Genomic DNA, 22,420 nt, shown 5'->3' with positions numbered 1-22,420 from the left:
AGAGGGCAAAATATATAAAAAAACGTTTTTTTTCGTTTTTTGTTTTTTGGTGTATTACCAAAGTTGAAGTTGTGAAGAACCTACTTACTATAACAGACAACAGTTTTAGGGTCACGAAATACGTTTAATTAGTCTGCAAACTAAGCTCGTTTTTAGCTGATTTCGAGCCGGGCTTGGGGGCGGGCAGATCGATTAGCATGATTTGGTTTCATTGGCTATTGCTTCCGGGTTCTCCGCCCCCACCCTTCACAAACACGCCGGCTGTTTACATTCAATTATTTTACTGTCCCAAGTTTAACCATGGATGCTCCAGCGTTTGCTAAAGAGAAGACGGGGATGGCATCCAGGACATGGAAAGAGTTTGAAGTGCAGCTAAAACTCCAGCAGAGCAGGACTCGTTCGTACACGGAGTTTATTCTTGATGACCTGTGATACAGAGATGACTGTATCAACAAAGCAAGCTGCTACCAAGCGACGAACGACGTACCAGATTCACACCACCGCCAAGCATTCTGCTTTGCTTTGGGGTAAGCTGATCTTTATACTATCTGTGCTGTTTACATTACATTAACGTTAGTCGTTTAGCAGTAGCTCCTTTCTAAACAAGTGACTAAGTCTAGCTAGCATAACAAAGGCACTAGCACTAACTAACAAAGGCTAGCTAGCTAACGTTAGCTAACATGCTAGTTAGCTGAGCTAGCCCTTTGTTCCTAAACTAGCCAGCTGCCTAGCACAGGGACATGGCTATAGCTAGTGAGCTATCCCTATGTTCCTAAACTAGCCAGCAAGGCAGCTAATATCTAGCCAGCTGCCTAGCACAGGGACATGGCTAGTTAGCTGAGCTAGCCCTTTGTTCCTAAACTAGCCAGCTACCTAGCACAGGGACATGGCTAGTTAGCTGAGCTAGCCCTTTGTTCCTAAACTAGCCAGCGTGGTAGCTAATATCTAGCTAGGTAGCTATATTATAGAGAGAAACAGAATGAGAGAGCATGAGAGGTATGGTAGTCTGACACCTTTTTTCTTTTGGAGGGAGATTTCTCAGCTAAGTTGATTTGGCAGTACTAGCATTCAAATAAGCATATCTTCTTCAAATATGTTCAGATTTCAATGTATGAGACCTCATTTGAAAGCTTACAATCTGCACTTTCATAATCTGTAAAAAACTGAAAAATGAAAATGCCTAGTTGAGGACCAAATTACCAACGGCGGTCACATATGCTATTTGCACAAGAGAGTATTGAAGAAACATGATGAAAGTATTAACTAGTTTAACTTGAGGAAACGCCAGCTAATGTTAGCTAGCTATGTACGTTAGCTAAGTATGTTTACTAGCTAGTTAACGTTTTCTTAAGGTTAAATACGTTCTTTAGCTTTGTATAAAGTAGGCATGTCCAATTCATCATCCTAACTGGTTGTGGTGCGTCAAGGATAACCACTCCTCGATCCATATCCTAGCTAGCTAGTTTGCTTTCATAAGGTGACATTATGCATAGCGTTAGCTAGATAGTTATGGTGCATTCGTTTGTGGTCGGAGGTGGCAAGTCGCAAGTGGCAAAATACCTACCTCCGACCTGTGTGCATTCGAGCTAGCGAATGATATGATATTGGCGTCAGTCGGCAACTGGGGGCTGAGAAACATCCGAATTTGCGACGAGGAAGTGCGAGTTCACGCGGCGTTTTATTTAATCATTCCTAGTAGCAAGTCACAATTTGCCACCTCCCAGTTATAAACTAATGCACCATTAGCCCTGGTTCAGGTCAGTATGCTTTTCGGGGCTGTACCCTGGTATACCGTCCTGCCAGGGACCATTCATTGCACCATATACTTTTTTCACTCGATCTACATTACCGCATCTACAGACAATATTATTTTGTTACCAAATTAACTGCATTTTTTCGAAAGATGAAAGCCTTTTCCCCGAGGTGGCTATAGTTGTAGCCCCCCACCTTTTGTACCAAAAGCACTTGTTGGCACTTAAATATCACATATCCACCGATATCCACTAGCCTGGCTTTGTGGCCCTGATAACGTGATCTCTCTCCACGATACAGAAACAGCCTGTGAGACGATTAGGCTCCCGATGTCAGGCTAGTGGATACCATAATAAATTCATGAGTGGATATCAGTGTATCTTTATATGTTAAGTTAGCCAGCATGTGTCTCCCAAGATGAGCACGTATCATGGAGGTAGCTATGGTAACAAACAACAATGTGTGGTAAGTACAAGCACAGTCTGTCAATCATAGCTAAGTGACAGTTCTCGTTACCACATCCAGACAGAACGGTAATGAGGGACATTTAAGCTTAGAAAAATAACTGAGAATGCTTTTAAATGACTGAATAATAAAACAAATGATGCACATCTGTTTTGTTATTGCCTAAAGACACGTGGAAAGTGTCACATTCAACCACAATGTTATTAATCCTTTAAAAACAGTGGATGCCTCTGTAGCTGCTCTGCTACCCCGCCCAGGGTCTTGTATGTGTGTGTGTGTGTGTGTGTGTGTCGGGCAGCGGCAGGGGGATTTCCAGGGATCTAATTAGCCTCCGGGGCCCCTCCCCGGGATCGAGCTCCATCTCATGCCTTATTCAGCACCCCCGCACCTCCTCCAAGGCCACCTGGATTACCCTGCTCCGCTCGCACGGGGGGTTCAAAGTTCAAATGTCACTCTTGGAGGGCACCCTCATCCCGCCGATATTGCGCTGAGCCACCAGGCTGCGGGGGCCGGTGTTAACGACCGTCGCCGGGCGTGTTAGACTGGGGAGATATTGCTGTGAGCAGATTTGGTTTGGTTTAGACTTTATTTTCCCCGAGGGGAAATTCTTTTCCACAGCACAGTACATCGGACAAACACTACATACAACTGTTATACCGTACAAATGACAACATCCTACAATGACAGATACTGTACACCCAGGCCTGTGCAGTGTGGCCTATTGAGTACAGTGTATACTGTCACGGCAGAGTGTCTGCCATCATTTACCAATGGAATGGTTTCTGAGGTAAATGAGAGAGAAAGAGGCAAGGTCAGAGGTCAGGTTATCTCTACAACCTGCACTCAGCACATGGCCTTCCCTCACACAGGACCTCTGGGAATGCGCTGCAACGTATCGTCTGCGAATACAGTAACTTCTGTATACAAGCTCAGGACCCGCGGCCCTTTTGACGAGGCGACGGCGGAGGGCGGGAATGCATTCCCGCCGAAGAGGACGTTCAATAGCGGGAGTCTCGAAAGAGACCTCTAAGAATGTCGAGCACCGCTCGCACTACAGAGCTACGCAGGCGGAAAAAAATGCGAACGGATGATTATTATTTTTCTGACCGTCGTCAGCAGATGCTCGCCACCAGCCACTCAGCAGTATCGGCAGGCGTCCACTCTGCTTATGAGAGCACAACAAGCAGGAGGGGGGCTGGGGGGTTGTGCGGGAGGAAGGGGGGGGCTGGCAGAGTTGTGGAGCGAGCGTAGATGGCGTCGGGAATTCAACTTCAGCCAACGGCCCCGGGGGGGGGGGGGGGGGGATGGGGGGGGGGGGGGGTAGGGTGACAGGCAGGGATTGAACGTGACAGCGTCCATACATTAACTTCATTACCTCACTCGCAGGGCTCGCCACCGGCTTTGTGTGCAACTTTTTCCAAAGCGGAGCCGATTTGTCTGGGATTAAATGTCAGGCTAATGGCTGGGCCCTGGGGAGGGGGATGATTTGTCTCCCGATCACGCAGAGGAAAAAATAAAAACAAATGGTGCCCTTCTTATCTGTAATTAATCATTTTAATGGACCCCGAATCGCCAACATCTTAACTCCGCCCCCCCCCTTTCACAAAAAAAACCCATCTTGCTCCGTCTCCACTAAGTAACCAGCTTTAGATTAGTGGGCCGAACTGCAGCGAGTCTGTGTGTGTGTGTGTGTGTGTGTGTGTGTGTGTGTGTGTGTGTGTGTGTGTGTGTGTGTGCAAGCGTGCGTGTATGTGTGCGTGCCTATAGTCTGTGTGTATGTGTGCGTGCGCGCGTGCGTGTGTGTGTGTGGGTGTGTACAGAAGGGGGTGTAATGAACTGATACTTCTGGAATATATCATGCTTTAAACAAGGGGAGGGCGGTGGGAGCAGATCGATAATGGTAATGTATTCCCCCCCGGTCGCCTGGGTGCCACAGAGCTCTGACACCGCGGCCTTTATCATCGCGGCTCCATCGATCCTGCCAGAACCAGCACTGACAGAAAACACACAGAGATCACCTGATTACTGGACCTCGGATTTAAAGGGGTATTTGCTGATTTATCCTCATACTTTGTTTTCCAACTGAGAAATGATTATTGAGCATTTACCCATGGTGCAGCGCTGTTTTTACCACGCAGCCGCCCTTCAGTGACCTAGCGCACCGCACCATAAACACCAGCTACTGTATCTACAGTCTCACCTAGCGCAGCGCAACTGGCAGAGCGTGACCTTGAACGCCAGCTGTGCTACGATGTAAAATATGATACTTCAAAAAAAGAAGAGAAAAACCCATTTCCTTAGGAAAATTAACTTATTTGTTAGGAACTTCTACAGGAACACATATAACTAAGTTCAGTTAACTTATTTGAAATACGTTTCAGAACAATTTCACCATGAAAGTAAAACGAACTCAGTCCAAATGGCTAACGGTCAACAGAGCGAAGAACGAAGTCAGATGAACGCGTGTTTCTAAGTTAACAGGGCGTCATATTTTGGGGGGCGGAGTCATACCTAGCACGGTGAGTCTGGCGGGTCGTGAGCGAATGGCCGCCTGGATGGCCTGGCACTCGAAGAAGGCGTCGTCCTGCATCTCCGTTCTCTGGATCAGGAGGTGGTACTCGCCTTTATTGTGGTCCCCGACAATGTCATAGCGTGGGTAGCCTGCAGCACAGAAACACAGTTTTTAATGTACTGCTCACCCCACACACACACACACACACACACACACACACACGCACTGATTGTGCTTGGGAACTCGTGGGATCTTGGACTATAGATAGCCATGGCCACATATTTTAACACAATTAAAGTGCTAAACTGTTTTTTCAGAGGGAGAGAAAGCTTGTTATTTTATTCAGCACAACTAACACGTACATCTACTGTATAATTACACCGGTGATGTGGGTTGCATCAATTTCCTTCAAGACGTGTAGCATGGCAAAGATGAGAGTAATTACTGCGTACAATTACCTCTGCTGGGAGGAAGGTAGGAGGGAATAGATAGAGAATAGATAGAGGGAGACATGGTATTTTAAACTACACACAATGTTAATTTGCCTCTCTGCATAAATTGAGCAGTTTTCAGTAGATGAGGGGATTCAATTCTCAGACCAACGATTGTTTCTGGTCCAGCATAATAATTGCAATGATAGGAAACAGATTACAGATTCAGGATCCACGCAGCTCAGGGGGGAAGTCACAACTCTATTGACTTGTAAACAGGAGTGAGTTATATCCTACTGTGAATGAATAAACACATGTCTGACAGGCTGTCAGGGGAGGGAGGAGGAGGCCATGTTCTCAAGCGGTTACTGGAGTAGGGCTGAGCTCCAGACAGCTCTGAAACACGCTGAGGAAAGTCTTTCAACGCTGAGCGTGGAGACCCCCTATCCAGTCTTCAAAGGAAGGGGGAGAAACGGAGAGAAACAGAGAGAGGAGAGAGAGAGAGAGAGAGGAGAGAGAGAGAGAGGAGAGAGAGAGCGAGGAGAGAGAGACAGAGGAGAGAGGCTGAGGAGAGAGAAACAGAGAGAGAAGAGAGAGAGAGAGGAGAGAGGCTGAGGAGAGAGAGACAGAGAGAGGAGAGAGAACAGAGAGAGGAGAGAGGAGAGAGGTTGAGGAGAGAGAGACAGAGAGAGAGAGGAGAGAGGCTGAGGAGAGAGAAACAGAGAGAGGAGAGAGAGACCGAGAGAGAGACAGAGAGAGAGAGAGAGAGAGAGAGAGAGGAGAGAGGCTGAGGAGAGAGAGACAGAGAGAGGAGAGAGAGACCGAGAGAGAGACAGAGAGAGGAGAGAGAGAGAGAGAGGAGAGAGGCTGAGGAGAGAGAGACAGAGAGAGGAGAGAGAGACAGAGAGAGAGAGAGGAGAGAGGCTGAGGAGAGAGAGACAGAGAGAGGAGAGAGAGAGAGAGAAGAGAGAGGCTGAGGAGAGAGAGACAGAGAGAGGAGAGAGAGAGGAGAGAGGCTGAGGAGAGAGAGACAGAGAGAGGAGAGAGAGACCGAGAGAGAGAGAGAGTGGAAAACAAAGGTAGGGAAGAGAAACATAGTCTCCAGAGACCATCCTGATCTTGCGAGCTCCAGAGTTTCCGCAGATCAGTCTGTCTTACCCCCTATCTCCAACGATTCCAGGTGAAGGGGATGCTTGCCTTGACAGACAAGTCCTTCAGCCCCAAACTTTTGCAAAATCCAGTCGGGCAAAGGGCAACAATGTATTTTCTCTACTAGTGCAAACTCTTGTACTTGTTTACTTGTTGTTATTGAGTCTATTTCTGCAATAACTGCACTTATGGCTGTGTTTATTCTACTAATGTTAACGTTTCTGCTCTTTGCTTCGGGAGACTCTGTTAGCCTACCATTTTACCAACGGCCTGTATTTCACGTCATCAACTACAGGACCCAATCAGGAGGCTGCATTCCACTGGGGGGCAGAACAGCAGTTAGAATCCAGTCCCTGATTGGTTCGGTCACATTTGCAGTTTCTGGAAATAATTCGAGATAGGAGAAAGGCCAGACTGACCTGCGAAGAGAAACCGAATGTGAGCTGGTCGAGATCAGGATGGTCTCGGGAAGCTACGGGAAATAAAGAGAGAGACGCACACAAAGAGGGGAGAGATACAAAGAGAGAGGAGAGAGATGGAGAGGAGATAGAGACGCAGAGAGAGGAGTGCTCTAAGAAGGCCTTAAGAGGTCAGCTTTTAGAAGGACGGGGGAGTGGGCCCAGGCCGGAGGGAGGACTGGGAGGAAAGACATTAGGCCCAAATGGGCAAAGTAAATAACATTAATGCTCATTGATTCCCTCTAAAATACTGCTGTTTATTCTACTGCCCTTGGATCAATGACGAGAGCGAACCATCTATCCATATGAAGCACCGGTGAGTCCTGAGGGAACCGATGGAGAGAGAGGAACTCCCATACCAATGCTGATATCAATACAGCGTGACTTATGATGGACGCCCACGCACGCATTGTGCATTACTGTACGAGCGCTGATGCATTGAGCGGAACTGTGCTACATCATCGGCCATTTCATGGTCGAGACTCCGGAGAATGAATGATTTCACAATGTCACGAGGTTAATGGTTGTTGGTCAGTCTTGATTTGATGAACGAACTAACAAGCCTGAGATGTGGGTCCTTTTAATAAATGTCCCTTAATAAGCCGCCTGCAATGCTATCAGCAATTACTTTATAATACAGGCCAGTACAAAACAAAACACTGATTATTTGACCTATCGTGCAACCCACACGGAGTCATTATAATTTATGAGGAAATAGTCCTCAGGGAACTAATTTGCATGCAAAGATCTGAGAGGAAACCAATCTTCTTTCTCAGGGTATCAAGAAGACGGCACTCTGAATATAGCCCGCTGTTGAAAAACCTGTTAAGATTCTACATCGAGCAAACGCTCCCACAGAATGAGAAGGAATAGTTGGGGAGAAACTGTGGTAGAATCGTCATTTGTCCCTTTAAGTATTTGTACAACATTCCTATAGTGTTGCAGCCTGAACACAGGGAATGGCCGAACATCTACAGTAGAGTTAATTACCACTACTATACTACTACTAAGTATTTGATCAAAGTTTGCGACTCCCCAACAATGACCCCATGGAGAATGAGCTAAGGCTGCGTTCCTTTTGTATCGTAAACGTCCAGATTCCCGAGGTTGATGTCAAAATCACCATCAAATATGTCACCTAAACTTGGATTTCTGCCATTTTACTTGGGGTAAAACATCTACCCCGACTTCATCAATGTCAGCTGCTGACGTCAATCAAGATGGCTACTCTGTGCATCAACACCCAGATAGCAAGCGGATCTGGGCCATATACAGGCCAGATCTGGCCCTTGTGGCTTTGTTCCGGCCCATATATGGCCCAGAATCATTACACATCCGCTTGCTATCTGGGCAATTAGTGAAAGCTGTAGTAAGACTGTTTATTAGAGCATCTGTCTTATTTGTGTCTCATTAAATCAGTCATACATACAGTGCTGTCTATGAATGGACAATAGCAGTTCATTGTTGTCAACTTGAAACAAAACAAACCTCATACGCAGCACCCGTCCCAGAAAATAATCCCAACGTTTGGTACACCTAAAAACCCCATTTGAGGTGGTCTAGAGCTGGCACTGGTTCAAAGTGATGAATCTATCTGTTGTCTGATCACAGTGGCTCAGGCTTAGGGTCCTATGAGGATAGTGGTGTGTTTTTAGTCAGGCAGGTGTGTGGGCACCTAGCTAACACATCAATGGGAGGTAGCAGTGAACCTAGGAGATTCAAAGCAATGCTTAAGAGCAGGGAAGGGCCGCATGCAGAGCGGTCCCTCCCTTGCTCCAATTAAAAGCAGAGAACTAACATCACATGGGGGGAGAGTGCGCGTTTGTTGGATACAGCGCAGATAGTCAAACTCTCCTCTCACCTTCACTTTCAAAACAATTTCATTGCTTTACTTTTGCATTTCAAACCTTCGCTTTCTTGTTGACTTTGACCCCTTTTGATTCTACTGGCCGCTTATAATCAGACACATTTTGTTGAATATATGCTAATAATGTTTCGTTTGTTAGTGCCATTATCCATTAGTTTTTTTTCCCCCTTCTCCTGTCAATAGTTATAATGCCCATTTAAATAGAAGTGCTGTGATGGTACAGTAGGGTTGGCTCCATCTGTTGAGCTGAAAAAGGCCAGTTCCCTTTCGCTTCTAAAAGCAAACCAAACACTACGGCTCAGCTCACGCAGGCAGCAAAGAGCTTTTCCAGTTCACACCAACCCCTTGTCATTGATTGCCATAAATAATAAGGTGCAAGTGCACATACACACACACACACACACACACACACACATAGAGAGAGAGAGAGCTCTTGTCCGGTTCATCTTTCCCTCTGCCCAGGCCAAGCTGAGATGATGGTGATGTTTGGTTAAGCAGTGGGTCCCTGGGGGTGCGGTCGTTATGCTTCCCTTCACTGACAGCGTTGATGGGTCCCATGGTACCACTAACCCCACCAACCGGGACTGAATGGACGTAATGGGACCCAATTGTCCTCGGAGGCTCAATTAGGGAATGTGGTCAATGACATCATCAAGCCGGCTCTTCTGTTCCGCCTGACACACTTGAGGAATCCCAGGATGCTCGGCGGTGAAAGCCATAACGTGGTTCCAGGAGTTTGTCACGATGGTTCTGTGTCGACTCCGAGTCCTGTTCAGTCAAATCTGTACGTTCATCCAATCCACGGTTCCCCAGCGCCTTGCAGGTGTTGAAAAAAATGAAAAATGAAATATCGACGCAGGTCAGAAAACTGGAGTATTTTTCTGTTTTTCGTCTCTTCTGGAGGGAGGGAGGGAACTCCGCTGCATGTCATCAAACGTCACAGCGGAATCAACCAATCACATCGCCGGGTTGTCTCCGACACTATTTTCAGTTTATTTCGGTCTGCGTTCCCCATAGTCAGCTAGCTAGCGAGCTAGCATAAAATATAATCCATCTTCGCTCAGTACATCATATAGGCTACTATGCATATTCATCAAAACAACTTGTCCTATGTCTATGTATAAATATAATCTTACCACCATAACAGATAAATTCAAAGCATATCTTCATTATTTTCACCATGTTAAAATCGCTGTGCTACTTTATTATTATGATAATTTTATTTAACCTTTATTTAACCAGGCAAAATCATTAAGAACGCCTTCTTATTTACAGTGACGGCCTGGCAAAAAGCACAAGCTTCTTGAGGGAGGGGGGTAGAGGGTCAGTTACAGTACTGTTGGTTCAATGAACTTGATAGGCCTAGTCTCCTGCTCAATCTAGCCTTCAGTAGGCCTACAGGCTGGTCTACTCTGGCCAAATGTCAAGAGGTGGACATTGTCCTCTCTTCCTAGAATCTGGCTATATGCTTTTCTTACATTTCTTTCTGGATCAATTAAGTATTTATCGATCTCTATCTTGAGCAGTTTGATTCGTGTTATAAGCACGGAGAATAACCATGCATTGACCCGACCCCCGTTTGGACATGAATTAAATTCTACATTCATGTTCTATGTGGTTGTGTGTGTGAATGATGAGTCAGTATAATCCAGTAGGCCATAGTTCATCTGTGTATTATCATTGACTCTGGGGCTCCAGTGTAGGATAAGGCTCAACTATTGTAAGAACATTATGGGTATCTATAGTCGGTACATTGTGGACGTTTATTCGAGACCGGTAGGCTATGATCAGTCAACCTGTCTGGTGTTTATAGACCTAGTAGGCCTACTTAGCTCTTAGCAGGAGCACAGACCTGCCCTCTCCTTCAGAAGACCGTGTCCGGTCGAAAGGTTGCCTGCCTATAGCTCAATTTAATAGAGTATCAGGACCTAATCCAGCGTGCGGATATCGTCTCTTCTCTCAGAATTGAATCATTTCATCCTGCACCTGGCCAAATGGTTGGATGTGCACACAGCTACGCTGTCACAGACACGCAAAATGTCATCACAAATTTAACAGGTCATCACAGATTGATGTTGTGGTAATAATCATGTTTGTATGATCCTGCATGTAGTTATTAATCATGCAAATAAATGAAATGATGGGCATCACCCAATCAGAGAAGGACTATGGAGGAAATAACCATGTTGAAATATTTCACTAATTCATTGGTACTCGAATTCTGCCTAGAGTTTGTGGTACAGGCCAATCCCAATGTTTTTTTCCCCCCCATTAAGTAAAATAAGATTAGATACATAACTGTAATAATCCCCAGGAGGGGACATGTGGATATTACAGCAGCAGAAATATAGAACAGAACAGAAGAGGTACAGGATATAAAAATATAGCAAGAATTTCATAATAATTCACACGTGGGTTTGGATTAATTGATGGAAACACTTGTGAGAGTTTTGAAAAACGGCAATTACACGATCAGTATGTGTGTGACTCCGGAGAGTTTATTTTAATTAATGATCAAACTCTTAATTAAAGTAGTAGTGAAGGGAAAAATCATGTTTAGCCCTGTTTTAAGGTTACTTATGATCATATACAATGGTTCAGATCAAAAAGTTGACAAAGCTAGCACTTTTGAGAAAGTCTGATAATTGCTCTACCACCGTTTAGGTCATACAATGGATGTGGGTGGGCACCGTGAAAAATCATTCAACAACATGTCAAAACACCAACGGACACCAATTACCCCCTCGGTGAGCTTCTTGTCTTTGAAATTGAGAGTTTAACATGTTTTTGAATGATTTTTCACGGTGCCCACCCACATCCATTGTATGACCAAAACGGTGGTAGAGCAATTATCAGACTTTCTCAAAAGTGCTAGTTTTGTCAACGTTTTGATCTGAACCATTGTATCATAAGTAACCTTAAAACAGGGCTAAACATGATCATCTTAACTCCCCGCCCCCCCCCCCCCCCCCACCACCCTCACAGCTCCCCTCGCTGTGCAGAAATGAAAGAGAAAATGATTGTCAGGTCCTTTGAAAGAGAGACAAAGAAAGGACAGGAATAGAGACGCGACAGACAGAAAAGAGAGACACGCGGAGAGACGCAGACTCCGAAAGATGTCGGGGACAACGGGGCGCCCCTGCGGCGTACCTGAGAGGTCCCTGTTGACCCCCAGAGCCATGCCGTCTCTCAGCCAGAGCACCATGCCGTGGTAGCCGGGGATGGAGCAGGGCAACGTCACCGGCTGGCCAGCCACCACCACCAGGTCTGTGGGCTGCTGGGTAAATATAGCGCTGGTCCCTGGAAAACACAAGAGAGGGAAATGTGCTTTAAAAAAAAAAGGAAGTGCTTGAGTAACAATGCAGTCATCCGGGTCATTAAACATGTGGGCCAAACAGATAGTTAGATTAATGTCACGTTGCAGTAATGGCGTTGTGCTGCAGGATTGAAATACTGAAGTAATTGCTTTGCATAAATAAAAAACGACAACAACGCAAACATTCCACTTCCATCCCAATGTCACGGCATCCCATTATGGCGGTAACATTGCAGAGCAGAAACATACAGTAGGTTCTATTACTGTTCCGCCATGACCTTTCTAAGAGAACTAGAACAACAACCACACAATCAAACTAGTGAGCAGCCGTCCAAGAAAAGACATTGACCTCACTTGGTTCCCTCTCACAAACAGCTTCCCCAGCAACAATCAAATCTTCATCCATCCAATTACAGACAGCTGTCTGCGGTCAATACTGTAGATGAGACCACGCGTTAATGTCGTTTTCCCACACACCGTCCATATCTACATATAGCCGTGGTTGGCCAAAGACAGATAACGCCCACTTGTTTGACTCAACACAAGGCGCACGTCGGTGTTGAGGCGCGCTGCAGCTCCTAACCACGTTTAGCGAATAGTTGTTTCTTGAGAAGGTGGGGATATGAACAGCAGACAGGGTGGAGACAGGGGCAACCACACATGCGGCCATTCTTTATTCAAAACATCTCTCTTCACCCGCCAAACTTTGTGCGAATGAGAAAATTAAAACGGCAAAGAGGAAAGAGCAGGGACCTTTGTTTCTGGTACAGGGCAATGAGCAAACAGAACACCTAGAACGGAGGGACAAGTGGCTAAATATACTGTACAGGAAGACTGAGGAGAAGTCGTTCCCTACAGCGGTTAATGTCTTTGTCTAAACGATGGTACAGTATGGTGCTCGGGCTGAGAGATGGCATGTCACGTTTGCCTGAAGCAAAATCTAGTTGAAAATGTTGAAAAACTACACGGCAATAAAATGAACTCTCATTCTGAAGCAATAGATGCATCCGGTGCTTTCTCCTCTATTCTTACATGTTTGTCTTTTACGGGTTTGCTTAGGTCGTTCTGCGCCAGAAGACCACGGGCCCATGTGACTGACGGCTCTCGGAGCTGCCATGACTACATACTGTAGAGGTCTTATCTGAATATGTTATTAATAACTCAAGTACACTGTGTCCAAGTGTGTTTTCGTATGTAACGGCAGGCAAAGGCCTTTGGGAAATGGCTTTTAGGGACACAGATGATTGAAATGGGATCTTAAACATGCTTCTCTCCGTAGATTTCGGGTTGATTTCTGTATTTTAAGTTCAATGCGCATGCAGCTTTATAAGGTATGGGCTTTCATAAACAGTTTCCAGCCTTAAATTGATTAGAAATAGATCCATAGGGGATGGACTCACCAGAATGAGCTGTGAGCCAGATTAGACTCTCATCTTTTTCCGGTATTGTGTCTCCACCCTGACAGTGACACTTTATAATATTTCTCATTACCGTCAACAATCACCCATATTCATATCATATTTTTTTCTGTTCATGATATAGAGAAATTGCTTGACGTTGCCAGGGTAATATTGCCATGCTATTACTTGTCAGAAACATTTAAAAGTGAACAATATTGTATTTATCTCTGTGGAAGATTAAGCAGTCACCATGCCTGTCATTTACACCAATCGGAAGATAGATGGTTCTAGTCAAAATATCAATTGTACTGATGGATAGTGTTCCTTCCCTAGACAGTTAAATGTTTTTCCGTTGTGCAGTAGTAAATTAACTTTACAGTGCATGATATGTGGTTCGTGCTCTTGATAATATCAGATGTGTGCTGTATCCTCATGAGATACCACATCAAATGAATTTTAAGGTTTTAGTGTACAGTGCAGCTTCAATTCTCAAACACCATAAAAAAAAGGCTGTGGTTTTCGACTTTAGTAAGATATAGTAATTGTTTGTATTATCTGCTCAACTCCTTGGGCCACTTTCCCGGACACAGACAATAAGACAATGTTTCATAAGTTGTCATAAATTAGGTCCTAGACACACCCATTCTTGAGTGTGTGCCCATCATGAAGGTATCTGACCGTTTGAAGACGCGGGTAGGAGATAGGCCACAGCCTTGAGCAACACAACAACAATAGGATTTTCAGATGAATTCAGATCGTATAATGTTCAGAAGGTCTTTAGTCTGTGGGTATTTCTTCACTGCTCTGCCTGCGGAAGTGAAATCCATCAGGATTTGAAAGCAGTTTACCCTCACTCCATCCAGTTGAGATAAACAGAGCCACAGAACATTGCCTTCGCCATCGTTGGCCACATTAACAACACACACGCCGGTGTTCAGAGCAGGATTTATTTCTCGGTACTCTCACCAGCGGCGATGAGCAGGGGTCTCGAGGCGATGAAACATGATTCGGCGGTTTATTTGTTTATTTACGTGTCTGTGGTTTAACATAGGAACACAGAGACCGGTAGATCATGTCTTAACACAGAAACAACTCAAGACGCTGAGAATGTCTGAAGGAGCCCGCTGCGTACGTTCTGACTTATGCTTCCGCCCCAAACAGAGTCGGAGTATCTGTGGGGTGCAACGCAATGCAGCAATCTAAGCCTGTTGTCTCTCTGGTGTCCTCACAGCAGGGGGTCCGCGCAGCATGGCTAACGCTAATGGGAAAGCCAAATATAACAAATTAATCTCATCACTGGATCCCCATGATTCCCAGTGGGAGAGGATACTTACAGTCAAATCCAAACAGATGAACATCTATGGCTGCCGTTACTTTACCCCTTCGATTGTCAGTTTCATTTTAATCGGGAGCTCGTCGAGCAGTTATACTATTTTAGGGCGATTTAGAGATACTCCAAAACAGCTCATGCTCTATCGCACGCTGTTTCAACCGTGCAATCTGATTGGTCAATTTGGCATTCGATGTGTGCCGTTTCAATCACCTACTGTAATCACTTGGATCTCCGTCCCAGAAACAGTTACATGTACAATAAATATTGATTTAGTCCCGCATCAGTCAATAAATGGGTCTTATAGGTGATAAAGTCGCACACTCATCTGATCACAAAATCTCATATCGACTTATACCGTCGTCATAATAAATGACCGTCCAATATGCCTGTCTGAGCTACTGCTGAGGTGAATCTCTTTTGGCAGGAGACTCGGCGCTCTGCTGTAGCCCTGTGCACACCAGTGGGTTAACATCTACCCAACAGTATCTACATCGAAAGCATTTATAACCTATGTCACCTAACAGTAGGTCTACCTAGCAGCATCTATACAGTATGTTGATGTTATAACGCCACTAAAATCACAAAGGGTGAATTAACCGGTGTGGGGCAGATCACCTGGCTGTGGATTGATCCTGCTTCTGCACGAACAATAGACTCCACACCATGCCCAAGGCCATTAGCACTGACTGATTGTTTTTATTTTTTATTTTTTTAAAGGGAAAACCACCTACAATCTACAGGAGACTTTCACCTTGTCTGTATTTAAGATGACAGTAAGTCATTGAACACGTCTGCCGGTATCCCGCGCACCTCCCCTCCTATTCTCAATCTGCTGTCGCCGTTTTTAAATTCAATATGCGAGCGATCGATTCTGCAGTTGGCCGTTTGGATTTAGCGAAATGCAGTTAGGCTTATATGAGTGTCCTCTCCTGATGTCTTATTGTGGAGAACATGGAGGAGTAGAGGGGTGGGGGGGGGGGGAGAGTGGGCGTGGGAGGGGGAGGAGGGGGGGGGGGGGGGGGGCATTTGGCAGCTTTATTTAATTGTTGCAGTGGACTATGAAAGCTCTACTGGGAAGATGAAGATGTGTGCCATAAACAGTGTCAGCAATTTAGCACGGGAGTGAAAACGATTCGGTCTCATTACCACCACTGCCCCGCAGTCCCTCCACACGCCTCCGCGCAGGGGTTCTGTGTCCATAAAGTCAAACGGGGGGAGAGTGTGGGGGAAATATACGAGGGCTGGACGGCCTGGTCCTCGTTCTAGGGACTGCAGGGCTCTTGTGCGAAAGTGTCGGGATTGGAAACGCCGAAGTACTATTTCTGTCAGACACCTTTCTGGAGGAGGTGAACTGCTATAGAGTTTTTTCATGCTAGGCCCATTCGGTTCTTAATGTCAGTTGGGAACAAATGTACCTAGAAGAAGAAAAAGGAGGGAAAAAAAAACGTTTTTATTAATCTTATAATATATATTTTTTAATTAATCTTATGATAGAACTATTATAGCACGTTGTCATGGTCCACTTACAGTCCACAGTAGTAGCCGCTTCTCTGGGGATTGGATAAAATATGTTATGAAGGAAATTGTCAAAATAGAAACTCAGCAGATCCTTCTAATCTTCCATACAGATGATAAAGGCTGGAAATAAACTGTGAAGCACAAAGCATTATGTGTCGCCTTCCCCCGGGTCTGCTGTGAAATTGTGCTTCCTTTCAGTTCTCTCGAGTTACCCAGCTACCCGGGTCGGGAGAAGAAGCGTGTCTTCCTCCGTTTCAACCAGGTTGGAGGGTAGAACGGGAGAAAATGGAGCTCTGAGAACTTTGATTCGTGGATTGATCCTGCTTCTGCACGAACAAAAGACTCCAAACATTGCCCAAGGCCATTAGCACTGACTGTGATTTTTTCGGGGGGAAAGGGAACACCACCTACGCTCTAGAGGAGACTTCTTACCTTGTCTGTATTTAAGATGACAGGCAGCGATGATCACTGTGCATTTTGCTCTGCGTTAGATTAACGGTTCTTACGAGTGTTCCAACCCAACTCTAGCTGGCTTTCAACCACAACACAGTTCGTATGCTTCACGTTTAAAAGGGCCCTATTTTCTACCATAAAAGCTTCATCATGCTTTGGTAATGTGGGAAGAGAAGTGCCATCGAAGCTCAATACCCTTAAACACCACAGCACATTTACCAGTGGAGAGAGCGGACAGGGGTAATTGATAGATGTTATGCAGCAAGGTGTGCAGCGCGATTGATTGCTCAGAAACGTGGGGTAGAGAGAAGCTAATCTCGCCTTAGAGAGGTGCGGAAAGGCCAGCCACATCGTACAGTAGGGGCGCAGAAAGGTCCGTGTGGCTTCAGTCTGTTATGAGTTCTTGCTATCTTGAGGGAACAGTGTTCCACGGCAATTACAACCCACCTCAGTCTCAAGGAGATTAGTTGCTTTGTGCGAGAACAAAGCCAGGACTACAACCTTGAGCGCTCCCACGGCACAGAGTAATGTACAGTAGGCTAGCTCCTGATATGCTCCAAGGTTACGGTGCGCCGTAAACCAATCGGACATGCGATTTTATATTTTTTTAATGGTTGGTTTTATGTTCAGCCAAACCGTATTCGTCTGCCATTGTGTGTGTGTGTGTGTGTGCATGTTTATTTATATTTGAAATAAAATCTTTAAAAAATAAACATCCCAGTAAATGTCACAGGAGGTTTTATCAGCATAGAATGTGCGAGGATGTGAGAAGAAGCGAAATCACTAAACGGAGTAATGTCGAACCTTTAACCCCAGCCGCTGCACAGCACTGAGGTAGACTGAGTGAATGACATCATTAGCAAAATGACCAAAAATTAGCAATAAAGTACATATCTCATTCTGGTATATAACGGGGAACTCTTTGATGATGAACAATGAGGTTATCAAACTCTAGACTAGATCTTGCTCAGGGAGAGAACCTCTCGTCCCGTGTAGTGTATACATAGAGGTCATCTGGAGATACCACGCGGCCCTAGTGATACATCAACATGATAGAACTGTCACCGTGCCCCGCGCGTGTAGCCGACGGCACCCGAGTTCAGACGTGAGCAACATTAACACCGCTCCCGGCCTTATACTGATAAATCTAAAAGAATGACTCGCGCCTCCAAGATCGTCTGCGGGAACACGCGACCGTCGGCCATCGCCGCGCTCCGACGGCCCCGCTGCCCTCAAAAGTCATGTTGTGACATTGGAGAGTGAAGTATTTCTGTGTGAAACGGTGTCTAGTTTGAAAACACAACAGTCGATGAGGGAGAGAGCTATTTGCGAGGCGGGGATGGTATCCCATTACCTTCTGAACAAGGCGAGGTTGTGTTCCGGATATAGTGCAACCAGTCATGCATTTGGGCTCTATCGACAGGCTAGACTAGCTCATCTGTGCGGGGTAATGAGTGAGCTCATGTGATGGAACGCTGCGGTGTGGTCGTACTTCGTGTAACTCAAAGCTTCCTATGTACTGGAAGCACATCCTTTGCCAGCTTCTAAGCTCAGACGGCTAGCTAGTTCCAGTATCCCTTGCTAGTGCAAAGCCCACCAAGCCTAATGTTTGTGTCACAATTACAATATTATTAAAATGGATCTTCTCTGAGGTAAATATCCATTTTGAGGTCTGTGGGAATGCTTGTTTTTTTGTGAAGGCCTTTGTTCAGTGGCAGCTGCACTGCAGGTGTTTAATCTCGGTTGGGGACAGGGACAAAGTTGGCAACGCTAGTAATTCTCCATCCTGTTCTATTCTACGATCAAGGCTGCGAGCAAAAATGCTATTCAGAGTCTCTAACCCTAACCTTTGGCTCTCAGTGCATTCCAGGCCTACTTGCTTCACCAACCATGAACAAAATGAACACACACAAACACACGCACGCACACACACACACACACACACACACACACGCACACACAAACACACGCACGCACACACACACACACACACACACGCACACACAAACACACGCACACATGCACACAAACACACACACACACATGCACACACGCACACACGCACACACACACACTCACACACGCACACACACACACACACACACGCACACACAAACACACACACGCACACACACGTGAGAAAATAAAAGGAAGTTGGAGAGGGGATCCACAGCGCTCATTTCCTGGTGCTTCACAGTCTTCAATTATTTCAGCGACTCCGAAATAAAACCATTATATTTCTCCATCCAGGCCTACAGTTGCAGCAGAAAAGCTACAACTTTCAAACTGCATAAACATTCACCACACAAGCCACTGAATCAGGTATTACATCAACATTGCTCTCCCCTCAATCTCACTCGTTTTTAGTCAGAAGACTGACTGGAACTTCAGTCTAAGCTCGTTTCTTTATTCATTTCCCCCGTATTATTCCTGCTCGTATTTGTGTTTGGGCATGGTGATGCCAGGAGGGGTCACACTGGATCTTTTGTCTGACCTCTGCTGTCGCTGCTGGGCAAGAGCTGTGTGCTAGAAGAAGACTGGCTTCAGTCCAGCGTCACCCTCTCTCTCTGTCTCTCTCTCTCTCTCTCTCTGTCTCTCTCTCTCTCTCTGTCTCTCTCTCTCTCTCTCTCTCTCTCTCTCCCTCTCTCTCTCTCTCTCTCTCTCCCTCCATCTCTCTCCCTCCCTCCCTCCCTCCCTCTCTCTCTCTCTCTCCCTCCCTCTCTCCCTCCCTCTCTCTCTCTCTCTCTCCCTCCCTCTCTCTCTCTCTCTCTCTCTCTCTCTCTCTCCCTCCCTCTCTCCCCCCCTCTCTCTCTCTCTCCCTCCCTCTCTCTCTCTCTCTCTCTCTCTCAATTTTTCAATTCAACTTAAATTCAAAGGGCTTTAAAGCATTGGCATGGGGAAGATGAGGCAAGTGGTGACAGGGGGACTTTGGAATTGCCAGTCGGATGTGCCCAAACCTTAGTTTACCTCAGGCTATATGCATCCTCACTCTCCCTCAACTTTCCTGCTCTCACCGAGACATAGATCACACCAGAGAGCACTGCCACACCCTCAGCTCTGTTAGACGTGTACTCCTTCTCCCACACTCCCAGAGCTGTGAGGCGAGGTGGTGGTACTGGCCTGCTTACTTCCCCGAAATGGAAATATTTTCTGTTCCACAGTTCTTCCTGCCCTCTTTTGAATTCCATGCTGTCTCTGTCACGTATCCAATCAAGCTCACCATTGCTGTTGTGGATCACCCACAAGACCCCCTTGGTGAGTTCCTGGAGGAGCTCGATACACTAGTTTCACACTCCGCTGATGATGGGTCCGCACTCATCCTTCTTGGCGACTTCAACATCCAGAGTGAGAAAATGGAACCTTTTGTCTCTTTCCTCTCCTCCTTTGATCTTCACCTCTCCTCTTCTCCTCCTACTCACAAAGCCGGCAACCAGCTGGATCTCATCTTCACTAGACACTGTTCCACCCCTAACCTCTCTGTCACCCCCCTCCATCTCTCCGACCACTATTTCATGTCCTACTCCCTCTCCCTCCCCCCTTCCCCTGTAACTCCTCCTCCTACCCACATGGTTACCGCCAGTAGCCATCTCCGCTTGCTCTCCCCTACTGACCTTTCCTCTGCCGTCACCTCCGCCCTCCCTGCCCCTGAATCCTTCTCTCTCCTACCCTCTGATACTGCCACTGATCTTCTCCTCTCTACTCTCTCCTCCTCTCTGGACAATCTCTGCCCCCTCACCTCCAGGGCAGCACACCAAACTCCACTTGCCCCATGGCTGTCGGACACTGCATACTGATAGGCGGAGCCTGAGAATAGCAGAGCGTAAATGGAGAAAAGGCAGACTCCCAGAGGACCTTCTTAATTTCTTCTTCTTTCTCTTCTTTCCACATTCTCCTCCTCCCTATCCGTCGCTGAAGCTGTTTTATTCCGCTCTAAGATTCTAACCTTTGCTTCCAATCCTAAAAAAAAACTCTTTGAAACCTCCTACTCCCAACTCCTCCCTTCTCCCTGACGATTTCGCCAACTTCTTTGACAAGAAAGTTAGCGATATCAGTTCCTCCCCCCCCCCCCCCCGGTCAACGCTCCGTGCACCAACCTCACCTCCCCACCCCCACCCTCTCTTCCCTCTCTGCTTCTCTGGAGTATCTCCAGCTCATCTGCCCCCCCCCCCGACCGCCCGCACGCAATTTAATTTCCTCCCTGTGCTCCTCCACTCCTCTCCTCCTGCTCCCCTCTCTCCTCTCCCACCTCCCGGAGGCTGATGCTGCCAATGGCGCGGCCCAAACACTCACTCACTCACCCTGCAGCTCTGGGGCCATCAAGGGGCTTCCTCTCTACCCAGCATCCTCTGCAGCAGGTCTGAACGCAACACCGTGTATAGGTACATGCACACACTGTCCGTGCATGCGCACACCCACCCACACACACACACACACACCACGAAAGCGCAACACGTTTCACCGCTCAGGTGACGACCCCCCTAAGATGGCGCGGTCCGGATCAGCGTGGTTACAGGCGCGCATCTGTGAATCCAGGAGAGACCGCCAGCTGTCTGACACAGACATGACAGGTGATAATTGCTACTATGACACTAACGCCGAGGCTTAGCCGCCCACCGAAGCACCGCGGTGAAGCCCCCAGCTCATTAACGCCGGCGCACAGACGTTGTTCAGGCGGGGGCAGCACACATCCCTAATTAGAGTGGATCCCCAAAGGGGGAGGCCAGGAAACGGCATTGTTGGACTAGTTCCACCAAGCTGCTGGATAAATATAAATAAAGCAAGGTAATTCCAACGGACGACAGAGAGAGTGAATGACTCAATCACCCACCACCAAATAGACCGTCATGGTATACCAACCATTGTACCGTACATTATTAGAGACATTCCCACACACACACACACACACACATGACGCTCGGCTTAATCGATTAATTATGCACGTTCGTTTCATTACGGTGACAGCTTTGAAATGTCAACGGGCGCGCTCAACGTCTCGTTCTAGCCAGTTGTCATAACACCAGACACTGACACGCAGCCATGATGACAAAGCAAGCAGCGGCGTTGTCTGTCAAGGTGAACGAGAACAAGCTGGAAGAATGGAGAAAGCGCAGGTCGGGTCCTGAACACGTGGGGCCAAATCCAAGAAAGGATTGCGTGGCTTTTGCCGCGGCAAAACCCGTGCAAATGAGACTAAGAAATAGCATCCTATCCACAAAGCACACGCAAAGAGGGGAAAGTATTGCAAACTGCACCGATGAGCAAATAGCTCCATAGCTGCGCCCGGCTCATTTGAATATATGTAAATTAGGTACTTAAGTACAAAATTGCCCCAAATAAGCCTTGCGTCTGATCCACAAAGACCATGAGCTAACTGCCACACGCAGTTAGAGAGGAGCAAATACCGCTTTCGAAAAGCTGGTATTAACTGCAGCAGTGAGCGCACACTCTCTCCTTCTCTCTCCTCACAAATTGTGAAGTTTGAATGATACTGAATTGATATTGGATGATATTAAGGGCGAAATATATACAGACGGGGATTTTAAAATAAGTTCAAACAGCTGTGATGCACAGAAACAAACAGAATTGATATTTTATGCAAAAATGCGCGGCCTGTTGTTTTCATTATGATCCCATCTGTCCTGAAATATGGAGAAAAGCTTGAAACACTGGGGGAAAGATCCCACTATATCCAAGTATGGATCTCGTGGGTATGAATAGGGTTCTCTATATACAAGAACAAATTGCATTCAGCTGGTGGTACGTGCG

The 22,420-nt window shown here is 46.5% G+C and overlaps 1 protein-coding gene across 1 annotated transcript in view; it reads right to left on the bottom strand.

Moving 5' to 3' along the window:
• The window catches only part of kirrel3a (kirre like nephrin family adhesion molecule 3a), a gene marked incomplete at both ends in the record, with an annotated part of 168,331 nt that overhangs the window by 60,223 nt on the left and 85,688 nt on the right, over positions 1-22,420 (bottom strand). Inside the window, 2 exons of the mRNA XM_084445643.1 lie at positions 4,729-4,878; positions 11,785-11,934. Coding sequence (XP_084301769.1) covers positions 4,729-4,878; positions 11,785-11,934 — 300 coding nt within the window. The remainder of the gene's footprint in view (positions 1-4,728; positions 4,879-11,784; positions 11,935-22,420) is intronic.

The sequence above is a fragment of the Borostomias antarcticus genome (genome assembly GCF_949987555.1).
Source record: "Borostomias antarcticus genome assembly, chromosome: 1".
Classification (NCBI taxonomy): Eukaryota; Metazoa; Chordata; class Actinopteri; order Stomiiformes; family Stomiidae; genus Borostomias; species Borostomias antarcticus.
The sequence above is the reverse complement of the archived record's forward strand: the minus strand, read 5'-3'. Positions and strand labels throughout refer to the sequence as shown.